At 48.8% G+C, this 16,578-nt stretch overlaps 1 protein-coding gene across 2 annotated transcripts in view; it reads left to right on the forward strand.

Moving 5' to 3' along the window:
- Window positions 1–16,578, forward strand: part of LOC143928077 (complement factor H-related protein 1-like) — a 603,696-nt gene that overhangs the window by 549,439 nt on the left and 37,679 nt on the right. For both annotated transcript variants that reach the window (XM_077452692.1, XM_077452693.1), the window contains 2 exons: window positions 8,949–9,119; window positions 9,207–9,398. In XM_077452692.1, coding sequence (XP_077308818.1) covers window positions 8,949–9,119; window positions 9,207–9,398 — 363 coding nt within the window. The remainder of the gene's footprint in view (window positions 1–8,948; window positions 9,120–9,206; window positions 9,399–16,578) is intronic.

Raw genomic sequence — 16,578 nt, forward strand, 5'->3', positions numbered from 1 at the left:
GAGGAGCTGAAGACAGAGAGGAGAAGAGGGGCCGGTTGGGTTGACAGAGCAGATGAGAGAGAGAGAGAGAGAGAGAGAGAGACGGAGCTCAGGTGTGGGACACACAGCGCGGATTAGCACTCCGGAGCATGCAGGGCTAGTGCGATTGTCCAGACACAGTGCAGCCCTGCATGCACATATGACCAGCAGCTACGGCTCTCTCACTCTCAGGCACATTTTTCACTGACCTTTAGGTCCGCCATCCAGACCAGTCCGTCCCGCACATGACCGGTCACCTGTAGCCTGCTCGGCCAATAACAGAGCACCTGCCGCTGCCCTTTGCTGAGCTGGGCTCAGACTCTGACTGCACAGATGTTTAGGCAGTGAGCGAGAGATCCGGCTGCCACAGGATGGTTGATATGTGTGCCCGGGTTTCCGATGGGTGGAAACCCGGGCACATGTGTCCAAAACCGGACAGGTGGCAACCCTACCTCAGGGTCTGGGAGATGGCAGGGAATTCCCAAGATGGCGCTGCGCCACAGCATGCTACAGCCCCAGCACACAGTCAGGCGGCCTCTCCTGCACACTCATCGGGGGACTGAGAACACACTACATCTCACCAAAGCAGACCTAGGTGACAGCCTCACCGCCAGGCCCGGACTGGCCAGTGGGCAGACCGGCATTTGCCCGGTGGGCCGGGACTGCGTGGGCTGGGGGAGCGCCCGCTCTGTGGCCCGTTGATGTCCAGGCCGCACAGCGGGAGGTAAGCGGCGGCCTGGATGGGGTTAACACAGGCCTGCGGTGGCCGTGCCTCTGTCTTCTCCGGCGCATGGGCTGAGCTGTGTATCTCTCACACACAGCCTCCGCTCTCCACTCGAATAGCTCCTCCTCTTCCCGCCCCTCTAGTTCTTTGTCTGCCACGTTCCCACTCACTCGGGGAGATGTGAAGGAAGCTGACAGCCTGTGCCTGAGCCTGCATTGCTGGGGTGAGTAAGATCACCCTCTATCCTGCCTCCCACTGTGAATTTTGTAGTCATTTAATACACCCCAAGGCATGTTATTTAAAGAATGTGTGTATTTCAAATGTTGCCATTTGTGCCACATGAAAAAACTGCTCTCTGCTGAGAGAATTTTTCTTGTTAGCTTTCCATTGGTACATCTGCTTCATTTCAGTGCCCGACTACCCAGGTCTTTTTTTCAACAACATCTTAAAACAGGCCAGAACATTTTTTTTTTCTCTTCCTATAAACTTCGCTGGGGGGTTGGCACTAAGCTCAGGGTTTGCTGACTTCCCTGGCTCAAAGTGAATCCTGACAGGTTTGCTTATCTCTAGTGCTCACTATAATTGTTCAGTGGTTAGAGAATGAGATATGTCTCCCAACATGTTAGATTGGGGTCTGCTTAATATCACATCCTGATATTAATGGCATTAATAAATGATTTATGTGGGGCACTGTCACAAAAAGAATTAGATGCTTATAGCAGTCAGCCTGGAACATGTCTAATAAGGGGTTAATTTGGGAGTGCAGGTACTCCCCCCCCCCCCCCCCCCCCCTAAACCAGCCTATTAAAGACAGGAGAACTCACAAATAGGAGAGAGGCTTTCAGTAGCTGCTAAGAAGTCATTGGGTCAGGCTGGAAGATGGCTTAAGCCCCATACACACGGTCGGACTTGTACAAACTTTTCCGTGGACTTTTGTACAAAGTGTGTTGTCCACAAGTTTGTATTGCATACACACGGTCGGACTTTTTGACAACAAACACGAACGTAATGACGTCACAACGTACTGACGCCGCTTCAAGAGGACGTTCAATGACTCCAGCGCCACCTTTGGTCAACTTCTGTATTGTAGTCTGATCGTTTGCAATGGTTCTGAGCATGCGTGTTTGTACCTTGTACAAAAGTCCGATGCTTTTGCGTACACACGGTAGGACTTTGCTCCATCGGACTTCTGTTGTCAAAAAGTTTGTCCGTTCGCAGAGCCAACAAAAGTCCGATGAAAACAGAAAAAGTTTGTCCGATGGAGCGTACACACAGTCGGATGTTGCTCCAAAACAGCTAATTTGCATGTTTGTTGTCAAAAAGTCCGACCGTGTGTACGGGCCTTTATTGTGGGCAAAAATTTGAGAGGCATCTAGGAACTTATTGGCTGTTTTGTATTATTGCTTGATTGCGGAGTGTCATACTACATTAACGACGCCCCCATTTCAGCTTGCATATCGCACTGCAAACTGTCAGTTTGGAACATGAATCGGATCGCATAGGTGTGAACACCCATGCAATCCGATTCTGATGCAGACCAAAAAGTGTCCTATTCATGTTTGGTATGAATGCATTTCGATATCAACCATATTATCTGTATGACTGAAATCACATTGCATGTGATTTGCACTGCAATGCAAATCACATGCGATATCGCATGGCACACTAATGTGAACCTGGCCTAAATCAGGATCCTCAGAGCACCACTTTACATAAGATCCCCCTTAAGGCACGGGTCACACTAGTGCACTGTGCAATATCACATGCAATGTCCATGCAATGCGATTTCAGCCATACAAATAGTATGGCTGAAATCGCACTGCATTCAGACCAAACACGCACAGGACACTTTTTTTGGTCCACACCAGAATCAGATCACATGTGTGTTCACACCCATGCGATCCAATTCATGTCTGAACTGTCAGTTCGCAGTGCGATAGGCGATCTGAAAATGGGAGCGTTGTTAATGTAGTATGACACTCTCCAGCAGTTCGCATATGGCAGTGTGAACTGGCGTGCAAGCTGGGTGCGATTAGGGTTGCCACCTCATCCCTTTAAAACCAAACACATATTATTTACACAGTTTCTGTGGCTGATTAAGGTGATAATTAAACTCACTTGGTCCTTATCTGCATGAAATTAGCCTCAGAACCTGTGTAACTCATATGTGTTCGGGTTTAAAGGGATGAAGTGGCAACTCTAGGTGCGATGCGGGAACCTGCAGTGGATTCACAGGGTTCTCGGATTGCAGAAATGTGAACCCAGCCTAAATAAGGGTTCCCCTTTACATTGAAGTCCACAGAGCTCCACCTTACAGTAAGTGGAAATTCTGCAGACTAAAGGGGGATCTGTACGGACTCAGATGTAAGGGGACTCTGTCAGAGGGGTCTGTGTGGACTCTGATGTAAGGTGGCTCTCTGCAGACTCTGATGTAAGGGGGCTTTAATATAAGGGGGGTCTGTGCGGACTCTGATATAAGGGGCTCTGATATAAGGGGGGGTCTGTGCGTACTCTGATATAAGGTGGCTCTGATATAAGGGTGGAGGTCTGTGCGGACTCCGATATAAGGGGGGTCTGTGCAGGCTCTGATGTAAGGGGGGCTCTAAAGTAAGGGTGGGTCTGTGTGGACTCTGATGTAAGGGGCTCTGAAGTAAGGGGGGTCTGTGCGGACTCTGATGTAAGGGGCTCTGATGTAAGGGGAGGTCTGTGCAGACTCTGATGTAAGGGGCCATGATGTAAGGGGAGGTCTGTGCGGCCTTTGATGTAAGGGGCTCTGAAGTAAGGGGGGGTCTGCGCGGACTCTGATGTAAGGGGCCCCGATGTAAGGGGAGGTCTGTGTGGACTCTGATGTAAGGGGCTCTGAAGTTGGGGGGGTCTGTGCGGACTCTGATGTAAGGGGGCAGGAGGAGCTGGAGAACTGCACAGTGAGCAGAGAGTAAAAGGGGGTACTGTGATTATAGACAAAAGGGGGGTAATTGCAGGGGCACTGTAATAAAAAGGGGCCTACCTGTAAAGGGGCATTGTAATTATTACAGTGCCACTTTACAGTGCTGTCCCCATTATATCAGTGTCTCCTGTCTACCGAAACCAACCCCCCCCCCCCCCCCCCCCCCACGGTTCCTAGAAAAATTGGCTTCTCAGTCTTATATGCCCGGGCCTATTTTTTGTCCCAGTCCGGGCCTGCTCACCGATATGTACAACAAAATAGCAGAGAAATTCCAAATGAAACTTCATAAATCCACTAATACTTTACAGCAGGAGATTGTAGTTCTTGGTGGCAAAACAGACCTTCTAGAGACTAAGCATGACGAATTGCAGCCTGCTTACACAGACTTGTGGAGGGATCATAAGGCCCTTACAGACACTGTTTCCCAGCTCCAAGTTCATTTAGAGGACCTGGACAATAGAAACAGGAAGAATAACCTGAGAATCAGAGGGGGTCCCCGAGGTGGTTACTGATTTAACCCCTGACATCCACAAGCTGTTTCAATCCTTGCTGCCTGATTCCCAGGTGTCAGCTTTTGCCTGGGACAGATTACATAGAGCACTTCGCCCAAAACCCCCAGACGATAAACCCCCCAGGGACATAATCCTATGTCTCAAGGATTACCTGGTGAAAGAGGAGATCCTCAGATCCTCCTGCAACACCCCTAACATCATGCTGGACGGCACTAGAATCCAAATTTATCCAGATATCTCTCCAGCCACTCTGGACAAGCACCGCAAGTTTAATGAGATCACCACTCCTCTCCAAGAAGCAAGAATCAGATGTAGATGGGGGTTCCCATTCAAACTCCAGGTCATCCACAATGGATCTACATTTAATGTGACCAGCATACAAGAAGGGAAGGAACTCCTAGTCAAACTAGTTCTTATGGCCAAAGAAGACCTCCCTAGGATGCCACCCACCCCCCGTCCCTCCGCCATTTGGGCAACCCCTTCTCCACAGAGAGACCGCAGTCGACAAAGGCAGGACCTCAGAGGCTGCTTGGCATAACTTTCCACCCCTAGCCTCCCTTACCGGACTCCACTCCCAGTGACTGGTTTATCCCCCTTTTTGCACTTTCACCATATGAAAGTTGGGACTATTCGCAGATAGCCAATGTGCAACATTGTCGTCCTTTAGAGGGAGACAGAAAGCACCCCCATGCACCACCTATCACCAGACTACTCCCCGCTGGGCAGATCTACAGTTGCACCCACTTGGTTGTTCCCCCACTCTTGTAAAGCTCCCCAGACACAGGTAGCCGGAGAGAAGGTGGGAGAGTGGAGGAGTTTTTCCTTTTTATTTACCCTCCCCACTGGAACTACTTTTCACTCCGATTACTTTTTGTTTCTTGCTTTGTCATTTTTTTTTTTACCTCGCACGGATTACTAAGAGTACTGGACATTATTGTCCTATTGTTCAGGAGGTTTTACCTTTTACAGTTAAATGTATCTCCATTTTTTCTGGATGGTTTCTTCCCTCCCGACCCCTTTGATTTGCTTTCATTTTTTTTTTTTATGTTTTTGTTTTATGTTTTCTGGTTACATGTCTTTATGTCTCAAATCTACTAAAAGAGATCTTTTATATTTCGTTGCCCTTATGGTTCTCCCTAACTGCTGTAACTTTTGGGAAGATGCACAGCCAGTGGTATTGCCTGACATCCCCACCTCTTTCGGGTGGTGGACGATGGCATCCAGCTTCTCTGGACCTACTCTCACCCACACATATCTCTTGATACCCTCAAATCTACAATGGGTCTCAGGTTGATATCCCACAATGTCAGGGGGTTCAATTCCCCACATAAGCGGAAAAAGGCTTTTGATTCTTTCAAGCGCCTTCACGCTGATATTATTCTCCTCCAGGAGACCCATTTTGCAAAAAAACAACAAACACCCAACGTACTTTGGTAGATCACTCGATCAAGGTTACTATACAACATTTAATTCCAGGTCCCAAGGGGTGGCAATATTTGTTAGAAACGGGTTGGCATTTGAAGCCCAGAATGTATATAAAGACGCTGCCAGCAGGTTTATCATTCTTCAGGGCCTTTTACAGGGTAAAAAGGTAACTTTAGCCAATGTCTGTGCCCCCAATGAGTCTCAAGCATCTTTTTTCAAGGCATTCTTCCAGGTTTTAGATAGATACATCTCCCCTCATCTCTTACTAGGAGGGGACTTAAATTTGGTGGCCCACTCTGACCTGGATAGGAGCAGGGCGGGCAGCTCCAACCAAGCCTTCCCTAAAATATTGAAATCACTGCTGCACTCTCATAACTTAGTGGACTTGTGGCTAGTAGCCAATAGCTTTGGTCTTGTAATTTTATCTGAGCATGCGTGTCACTTTGTCTGATCAGAATTCTCTACAATCAGATAAAGTCCGATCGGAACATGTTGTCAGAAAATTTTATATCCAGCTCTCAAACTTTGTTGGTCGGACATTCCGACGGAAAAAGTCCAATGTAGCCCACACACGGTCAGATTATCCGACAACACGATCCGATCGTTACAGTATGAGGGCACCAACGACACCCAAGGGCCCAATTTATCTGCACCCATTACTTCTATCCAAAGTCCGTGGAAGAGACACCAGAATTTATCCAAAAAAGTCTTGTTCTCAGTGCACTGTATTGTGGCTTTATCATACAGCCTGGCTTCCAAAGCCGTTGCTTACAAAATAAAGAAAGCTTGCAGGGAAAATGTCATTTCTATGGCTTTATAAATGCAATTATTGCTGCAGCAGCCTCTAGACGCTACTAAGGGGACCCCCCAGGTACTATATTGAAAGGAATTTTTTATTTTTATGCTTTCAATTTAAGCATCAATAAATCAGTGCTCATTTAAAAATTATGTTTTTTACAAACTGATACCTGTCCCCCAGGGCAGTACCTGGACCCCCATAACCATTGTATGCCCAATTACTTGCATATAAGCCTTTTAAAATGGGCACTTTTGATTTTCCACTTTTGGGTCCCATAGAGTTCAATGGGGTTTGTTATCCTGTTCGAAAGTTCTGGTGCGAACAGAACAGGGGGTCATTTGGCCCATCCCTATTCATGTGTTAGAATGGCCCAGTCAAAGTCCAGACCTAAATCCAATTGAGAATCTGTGACAAGACTTGAAAATTGCTGTTCACAGATGCTCTCAATCCAATGTGACAGAGCTTGAGTTATTTTGCAATGAAGAATGGGCAAAAAGTTCACTAATTAATTGCAGTGGAAGGTGGTTCTACAAAGTATTGATTCAGGGGGGCTGAATACAACTGCACCCCATACTTTTCAGATATTTATTAGTAAAAAATGTTGAAAACCATTTATAATTTTTTTCTACTTCACAATTATGTGGCACTTTGTGTTGGTCTATCAATCCCAATAAAATACATTTACATTTTTGGTTTTAACATGACAAAATGTGGAAAATTTCAAGGGGCATGAATACTTTTTCAAAGCACTGTAGCTAGTAGGTGGAATAGACTATTCCAAGGCATTGAACCAAAATGATATAGGACCATAATTTCACACAAAAGAAAATCTCACATCCATAAGAAACTAATGATATGGATAAAAGTAATCTGCACACACTTAAACCATCCAAAGGCCAGAGAGTATCTTATATATAATAGCCATAAGTAATGTAAATCATAACGCCCAAAGGGTGTCCATTGCGCTTCCGTCAAAAAAAAAACTATGTTCATTTTTTTACACTTTCATTTTGATGAATGAGTAAGGGTACAATGTAGCCTATACTCATTCACATGGGGGGTGGGATCCTTGTTAAAGGGGGCTTCCAGATTCCGATAAGACCCCTGACTGTAGACCACTACAGCCCGGGCCTGTTGGGAAGGGGCATCATAATGGGGACAAGGTGCTTTGGGGTCAAGGGTTAGAGCCCCCCTGCCCCAAAGAACACCCCACATGTTAAGGGCATGTAGCTTGCTTAAGTGCTTGCTTGCCCCCCCTTTCCTGACCTGCTGGGCTGCATGCTCGGATAAGGGTTCGGTATGGATTTTGGAGGGGATCCACGCTGTTAGTTTTTTACATTTTTGTTGTGGGGTTCCCTTTAAAATACATACCAGACCCGGAGGGGACCCCACTGACAGCTGATAAATCATCCATTGTTAAGAATGTGGCAGCTCCTTAGCAACCAGCTATTGGAGGTGGGGGGGGGATGCTGTTTCTGACAAATAGGCATGTGATACCACCAGCAAAACCCTGGTGATAAATATTGCATGTTTTCTTACTCTCTGTTCCATTTGTAAATTGGAATTAAGAGCTTATCACATGTTTTTTTTAAACAATATTTACCATCGCATTTTTTCATTTTAAAGTAAATACCGCATAATTGTTTTTATTTTTTGCGAATTGGACCTTATTTACCGTATGCAATAATTTATGCAAATGACTCATGTGACTGTGTTATCACATGCTGTAAACATTATTAAATTGACTCCATTGCATTCTGTTCTGTGAATGGAAAAGTAGAGTGAAATGAGTGAGTAAATGGGATCGCTTCAGTGTGGCATCTATAGCACTCCTACATTCAGCACAAAAGTTGGGCACTGACAGTGGTACCTGGCAAACTAATGAATAGTGATGGGCTCAGGCGTATTTGAAAACCCCACATGTCCATTTCGACCAGAAAGCCGACACTGCACAGTGTTAATCACATGCAGTGAGATATTTCCGGATCCGCAGCTGCACAGATCAGTAAAAAAAGGTTTTGTAATTATCTTACATCCCATTACAAAAGGTAAGTTTTTTTGCCTTGGGAATATAGGTAAATATAAAACTGGAGTTCTACTTTAAACCACCTAAAAAATCCCTTTGTTTTACCCTCCCTATTGAACCCAATGCACTTTGCCTATTGGCAAAATGTTCCAGAAAGTAGGCCAATTTGACTCATGCTTATTGTCTATTCTCATAGCCTGCTTCAGTGCCAATCTGCTGGACTTTGTGCTTTATGTTTAAGGCCCAGACAATGTTCCCAAACTTTCCCAGTGATTCCTGGGAACATTCCACATATCTGAACTGTAATATTATGTGCATCATCCATGTCTATTCACACTGTTGTCCCACATTTTCACTGCTCTGTGCTCACTGTTCTGTTAACTTTGTTATGATTCAACTCTGATCATTCTAGCTACTGTTTTTACTTGTTTATTAGAACCTTTACACATTACTTTTTACTTATATTTAATATTATGTTTTCAATAATCATTGTCTAGGGTCATGCCCTCCTCCCAAGATATCAAATGCAATACTTTCTCCTGAAAAACAAGATGGCTATGAATCTGGGTCTTCAGTGGATATTAAATGTGAAGACATATTTGTGCTCAGTGGACACATAAATGTAAAATGTGAAAACGGTCAATGGGATGAACTTCCACAATGCCTCAGTAAGTGCCACAAATTACTTCTGTGGTCAATGCCATAACACCATCACCATATCTTTATTATAATAAGATTTGTTTGATATTTTGCAGAGCCTTGTACAATTATTCCCAATAGTTTGGAGAGAAATCACATTGAACTTTTGCCAAGTGAGAGTGCTCCTGACATACTTGAACATGGCACTGAACTGAATGTAAAATGCAAAGCAAATTTTAAACGCCCAGGATCCGTAATAGCTTCATGTTATGATGGAGTAATGAAATATCCAAAGTGTTTCTCTGGTGGTGAGTATCACTAACTTGAACTATATTTCAGTTATGCGAGTTCCTGCAAATATTTTCAGTATATACATTAACAGAAAACAGTAAAGCTGCCAAATTACTTATATGGTCACTCATATACGCTTCAGAAAGTCCCATTGCTTTGTTCGGGACTGTGCTGAATGCTGTGCATTGGCACTGTTGTGGTTTGTACTCTACACAAATTTTCAAGTATAGGATATCACGGGGGCGTGGCCAGGATGGCACTGTGAGCGGCTGCTTTTTCAGTGAGCTCCGCTTCTGTGTGCTAAAATCACCCGGATCCAGGACTTTCCTCCTTCACAATCAGCCCCTCCGGAGCCTGGGACTGGTGTTTGTTGGGCCCGTGGCCCAGCGAGAGAAGACTGAGGTCGCGGCGCTCTCCCGGCCGCTCCGCGGCCTTGCCGGCGTTTTAGGCCGCAGCCGCGGACTTTCCTGGCGGCCCGCGCCCGGGCGGCGGAGCGCGGTGTTCGCGGGGGATCGCGGCGGGACCCCCGAGACCGGTGGCTGCACGGAGGGTGGACCCCTGCCTGGCGGGTAGTGGAGGCCCAGAAGTGGAATCCGGACCTCCGGCGGTGAGTAGGCCGTGACCGCGGCCTTTCCTGATGGCCCCCGCCCGAGCACCTGCAGTACTCCCGGAGTGGCACCCCCCGCGGCCTGTGGTGGACCCCATACGTGGTGGGGCAGAGCCTGGACATCTGGAGGCAGTTAGGCCGTGACCGGGGCCTTTCCTGACGGCCTGCGGACGGCCCGGGGGCTCCATTCTGCAAACCCCCCCCCCCTGCACTGAGGTGAGGTCTCCTGCCTGGCCTGCACATTGCTGACTCCCCGTCCTCCCCCCCCCCCCCCCCCCCGGTATACTGGGCTCTCTGGGACATTGAGTGGAGGTAGTTTGAGAGTTTTAGCGCCCCAGCTGTCCTGAGGGACCCCAGCCGGCGGATCAAGGGCGGCCTTGGCACGGGAACGGGCCCTTTTGCCCACACAAACCACAGCCCTCCCTTTACGGCCCAACGACACCCAGACTCTACAGCCGGGGCACCAGAGATTTGCCGGCGGACACTCTCTGATCCCACCTGGACTTGTCCTGCGCCACTCCATCTGAATGAGGCACCGGAACTCTGGCAAGAATTTTAGTAAAGGGGGTAAGCGTCTGTCTTTTCCATCCCAGCCAGACCCCCCCCCCGGGAAGACTTGGTCCCCCAGGAGGAGACCCGTACCACACGAAGTGCCCATAGAGCTTCCCAGACGGCCCCCATGGATCCAGCCGAGTCCCGGCCTCCCTGGCTGGCGGAGGTCATGGCGGCCATTGCCACTTGTCAAACCACCCTGACAGCCAAAATGGAAGCTGTGCAGCTGGATATGGGTCTTATCAGACAGGACATAGACAAACTCAGATCCAGGGTTACTGAGACCGAGCAAAGGGTGAGCAATACTGAAGACACAGTGTCCGAGCATGGAGCTGCACTTCGCACCCTTCAAACTAAAGTTAAAGCCTTGGAATACAGAGCCGAAGATGCAGAGAATAGGAACCGGCGCAATAATCTCCGCATTGTCGGCCTCCCAGAGGGGGTTGAGGGGAACAACCCCACCTGCTTTGTGGAGGGCATGCTGCGGGACCTCCTCCCTGCTGCTCGTTTCTCGCCTCACTTTGCAGTGGAAAGGGCGCACCGTGTACCACCTAAACCGGGGCCTCCTGGAGCCCCCCCGCGGACCTTCATCCTCCGCCTCCTTAATTTCAGAGACCGTGATGCAGTTCTCCACGCTTCTAAAACGGTCGGCGACCTTCAGTATCAGAATGCCAGACTGATGATCTTCCCTGACTACTCGGTGGAGACTCAGAAGCTCAGGAAATCCTTTGATTACGTGAAAGCGACTTTGAGAGCACGTAACATCCGCTATAGTGTTCTTTTTCCGGCCCGTCTACGAGTCCAGGATGGAGAGACGACCCGCTTCTTTAACACTCCCAGAGAGGCATCCGCCTGGATTGATTCGCTGGCACCCGCCCGCTGATCGCCCAACTACCTCTTCGGACTTGTTTACAATCCGTTCTACTGTTGGGATGCCCACGAACTTTGTTGCACCTGTTGTGCCCAGTTTGCACCGATGGTGGGCTCACCTCTATTGCTGGCAGAAACCTCCCCAGTAGCGGGAGTTTAAGTTGATACCCCTGACCTGAGATACGGTCGGGAGAGGACTGTGACATGCCGCTCCTCTTTGCCCTTTCCTGCTCCCTCCTGGAGCATGGGGGCTCATACCATATGCTCCTTCTTCCCCCCTTTTTGGATCATTTTCACTGATGGGACAATCTGCAACTTTTCTTTATCCTCCCAGATCCCTGTCCCTGTCGGCCTTCTTTATAGAGCAGGCGGTTGCCTCACGCCTAGTGAGCCGCTCACTTGGTTACCTGCACCCCCCCAGGATATCTGGGAGGGGTGGAACTTGCCTCCTGCACGGACCCCCAGTTGCAGCCGGCGAGCTGATGCACTTTGGGATGGATACCCTCCTCAGTTTAAGGGGGTTGGGTGGGGTGGGGGGTGGGGACTGTTCCCCTAACGGGGCTAGGGACTTTTGTTTCCCTTTTTCTTTTTTCGTGTATGGTTATTGGGGTTTTTTGTTTGTTCTCTGTTTAGTTTTGTTGTACTTGTTTACTAAAAATATTGATATTTCAGTGTTGCATTGTCCTCGGATATGTATGTCCCGGGTCCAGCGGTCCAATCCAGGTGCCGGGTTCCACATTGATCCTGATCCTTCCACTGCCCCCAGAATCCATGTCTACACTTAACATTGTATCCTGGAACACCAGGGGTTTGAACTCCCCGGTTAAGCGATCCCTGGTGTTCCAATTTCTTAAAAGCTATAACCCACATATATGCGTACTCCAGGAGACGCACCTCATTGGAAGTAGGCTTCTTTCCCTCAAAAAACCCTGGGTGGGGTACCATTACCACTCCACCCACTCTAGTTTTGCCAGGGGGGTGAGTGTCCTAGTATTGAAGTCCCTCCCCTTTCGGCTCCTGGATCTGGCCTTGGACCCGGACGGCAGGTATGTCATTGTTCATGCGACTATTTACTCAATGACCTGGACCATTGTGGGATTGTACTTGCCCCCGCCGGCCTCATTGCTGGTGCTGAACCAAATCACTAGTAAGATGGCCGAGTTTGCCTCTGATAATGCTCTTATCCTGGGTGATTTTAATCTAGTTCCTGACTCAGACATGGACAGACTGACTCCAGGGGGACACCATGGACCTGGGCTTGCTGCCTGGGCAGACACATATGGCCTGACGGATGTCTGGAGGTGGAGGCACCCCGGGTCTCGGGCATTTACATGTCACTCTGCCACCCACAAAACATTCTCCCGCATTGACTTGGTCTTTGCGCGGAGCCCAGTCCTCCCAAGGGTCGTAGATATACAAATATTGCCCAGGGGGATATCTGACCATGCACCTTTGTTTCTGACATTGGATCTTTCCCTGGGACCAGCGGTTAGACTATGGAGGCTTTCCAGGTTCTGGTTCTCAGATGCCGCTGTGGATACTCATTTTAGGACCGAATTAAACAGCTACTGGGAGGAGAATGCAGGTTCGGCTGGGGTCACGGTAGTGTGGGATGCCTTTAAGGCTACCACGAGGTGACACTATCAGACTATCATTGGCAAAATACGCAGGGAACGTAGAGCAGAGCTAAAAAAGGCAGAGGGAGAGGCGGTCTGCGCGGAGGCACTTTTTGTCCGCACTCGGGATCCCCACCATTATCGGCAACTGCAAATCCTGACCAGGGAGGCTGTTGATCTCCGTACCTCTCTCGCCCAGAAGAGAATGCTGGCTCAGTCCCAGCGGATCTTTGAGCAGGGGGAGAGGTCGGGTAGGATGCTGGCCTGGCTCTCCAGGGAACAGGCAGGGGGGTTGAGCATTTCACATATCAGGGACAGCTCCGGTCAGTTGCTTCACACCCCAGACGGAATTAACAACTGTTTTGCAGAGTTTTATACATCTCTCTATACCTCTAGGTCGGATTACAGTAAGGAAGAACTAACGACTTACTTGGCCGACATAGATATACCAATCCTCACGGAAACGTACCGAAATAGGCTGGACGCCCCTATCACGGTCCTGGAGATTCTCCGGGCGCTTAAATCTATGCAGGCAGGTAAGACGCCGGGACCGGACGGAATCCCGGCGGAATTCTATAAGCACTACGCTACGGAGCTTTCTGAAAGACTCCACCACCTTTTCTCTGCGTCGTCGCATATTGATAAACTTCCCGACACCATGAGCGAGGCGATCATAGTGGTGATCCCCAAGCCGGGGAAAGACCCCACCTTGTGTTCGTCATACCGCCCTATATCATTGTTAAATGCGGACGCGAAAATACTGGCCAAAATCCTGGCCAACAGACTAAACTTAGTCATCACGGCCCTTGTCCATAGCGACCAAACAGGTTTTATGCCGGGCAGAGGCACAGACATTAATATCAGACGCCTGCTCACGCACATAGATAGAGCGGCCGGAGGGGGGACTGGTGTGGTGGCCTCGCTCGACGCGGAGAAGGCTTTCGACTCTGTCGAGTGGGGTTACCTATGGGAGGTGCTCTCGCGATTCGGATTTGGCCCGGGATTTACGAATTGGATCCGCATGCTGTACCGCAGCCCCTCTGCTAGAATCCGTACCAATGGCTGTCTCTCCGGGCAGTTTCAGCTGGCACGGGGTACGAGACAGGGTTGCCCCCTCTCACCAGCCTTATTCGCCCTCGCGATGGAGCCCCTGGCTATCTTGCTGAGAGCGGATGCTGGGATAAAGGGAATACAGGTAGGGCCCATCGAGGAAAAGCTGTCCTTGTATGCAGATGACGCTCTGCTTTATTTAGCGGACGCGTCGTCTTCTTTGGGCACTGCACTGGAACTGATTAACCGATTCGGTCGGTACTCCGGTATCCGCATCAATTGGGACAAATCTGTTCTTTTCCCACTCCACTCCTCGACCCCTCGCGTGCCTCATCCGCAGCTTAAATGGGTGGACAGCTTCATGTACCTGGGGATTAGGGTCAGTGGTAGAGTTCAGAACTATCTGGAGGACAATATACAGCCACTCATGACACAACTAGGGGCTAGGTGCACGGCATGGCGTTCTCTCCCTTTATCCCCAGTGGGCAGAGTCAATTTGTTAAAAATGATCTATCTCCCCAAGTACCTGTATTTCTTTCGTAATACCCCCATCCACATCCCCAGGACTTTTTTCAAGAGACTGGAGAGTCTGTTGATATCCTTTGTCTGGGCTGGGAGACCCCCCAGGGTAGCTAAGCAGATACTATATCTCCCACTATCGGGGGGGGGGCCTGGCGCTCCCAAACTTTCAGATCTACTACTGGGCGGCCGTTTTGGTCACAATTCGGTGGTGGTTCTCCCAGCCCACACAAAACCCGGCGGTCACCCTGGAGGCAGCCATCCTTGGCTCCTATGCAGCTCTGAGCAACCTACCATTTCGGGGGCTTAGAGCGAGCTCCTCCATGACGGGCCTAAAGCGTACCACGGTGAGGGTCTGGCGGGAGGCAAGGAGGAGCTATGGAAAGCCCAATCACATCTCCCCACATATGCCCCTATGGGGCAACCCCATGCTCCCTCACCTGAATAGTATCCCAGACCCTTCTCTGTGGGCGAAAAGAGGGATTGTCACTTTAAAGCACATAGTTCATCAGGGTAGGCTAATGACTTTCCAAGAACTGAGACGTACATATGGGCTTCCAATTTCTTTCCAGTTCAGATATTGGCAACTGAAGCACGCCTTTGGGGCTCAGTTTCCTGCCCCTCTGACTCTGGAATCGGACTCCATTGAACGCCTACTGACTTCCAGGGTGATGGGGAGAACCCTGTCGACCTTATATCTTTACCTAACGGTGGAACATGACACTAGTTTGACCAGGACCCGGGAGAAGTGGAGTTCGGACATTCCGTCCCTGGGGGAGGAGGATTGGGAGGAGTGCCTGACTTCTTACATTCCAACAATGATAGCCGCGAAAGACAGGTTTATACAATTTAAATTCCTGCATAGGGCCTACTTCACCCCGCAGAGGCTGGCGCGGATTTACCCCCAAAGAGACCCTAATTGTCAAAGGTGTAAACAGGAGGAGGGCACTTTCTGGCACATGGTCTGGTCATGTCCCAAAATCCAGCCCTACTGGGAGGAAGTGGTTTCTACGCTAAATGCTGTGACCGGGTCGAACCTTCAGGTCGACCCTCAAACCCTACTATTGAGTCATTTGGCAGACGTTGAGGGGGACAGGTACTGTAAACTGTGCCCTACGTTCGCATTGTATTATGCCAGACGCGAGATTCTACTGAAATGGAAACTCGAGGACCCCCCTACCCCTGCCTTGTGGAGGAAATCAGTGAACCTGGTGCTCCCCCTGTATAAGTTGACCTACGAAAGTAGACAATGCCCGGGGAAATTTGATAAAATTTGGTCATCCTGGATAGATGCGTCCGCTGATCCTGGTTCCCCCTCCCCCTAACTTTGAGTTGAGCTGAGACGGTGGTGACTCCCCCCCCCCCCCCCTGTCCTCTCTCTCCCGACCATTTCCTCCCTGGCCTCCCCCTTCCGCGGGCTCGCGCAAATGTTAGGTACCTGCATGATGGCTGTGAAGCTCCGCTGGGGATGTCCTGCATTTATGATAGGGTAATGGATACTCCTGTTATCTGTACTGCTGGATTATTGATATTTGAATGGATACTGAATGAAGGTGGTTTTTCTTTTCCTTTCTACAACTGTGTAATATCGGATCTACTGTACTTTGCAATGTAATGCTGATTTGTCTAATAAAAATTTTCTGTTAAAAAAAAAAAAAAAGTATAGGATATCACAAATCCCACATCTGTGCAGTGTCTTGTGTTAATAGTTTTCTCTGGGTACTTTTGATGCAGCTCATTACCACATAGCTCCCAACTGTCCCTGATTTTGAGGGACTGTCCCGGATTTGGAACAAAGTCCCTCTGTCCCTCTTTCCTCCATGTGTCCCTCATTTCAGTCTGATCTATATAGTTGTATAAAAATGCACTATTTATCTTTCAAAAAGTGTTTCATGGTGCTAAACCTTTCCTCCAATTTCTAAATGTATTCTTTTGTAAATTTCAAAATACAGTATGAAGGAATAATAGTGGTAAAAAAGCACT

The sequence above is a fragment of the Lithobates pipiens genome, unplaced genomic scaffold, assembly GCF_037356315.1.
Source record: "Lithobates pipiens isolate NorthernLeopardFrog02 unplaced genomic scaffold, aLitPip1_a1.2 Scaffold_23, whole genome shotgun sequence".
In the NCBI taxonomy this organism is placed as follows: Eukaryota; Metazoa; Chordata; class Amphibia; order Anura; family Ranidae; genus Lithobates; species Lithobates pipiens.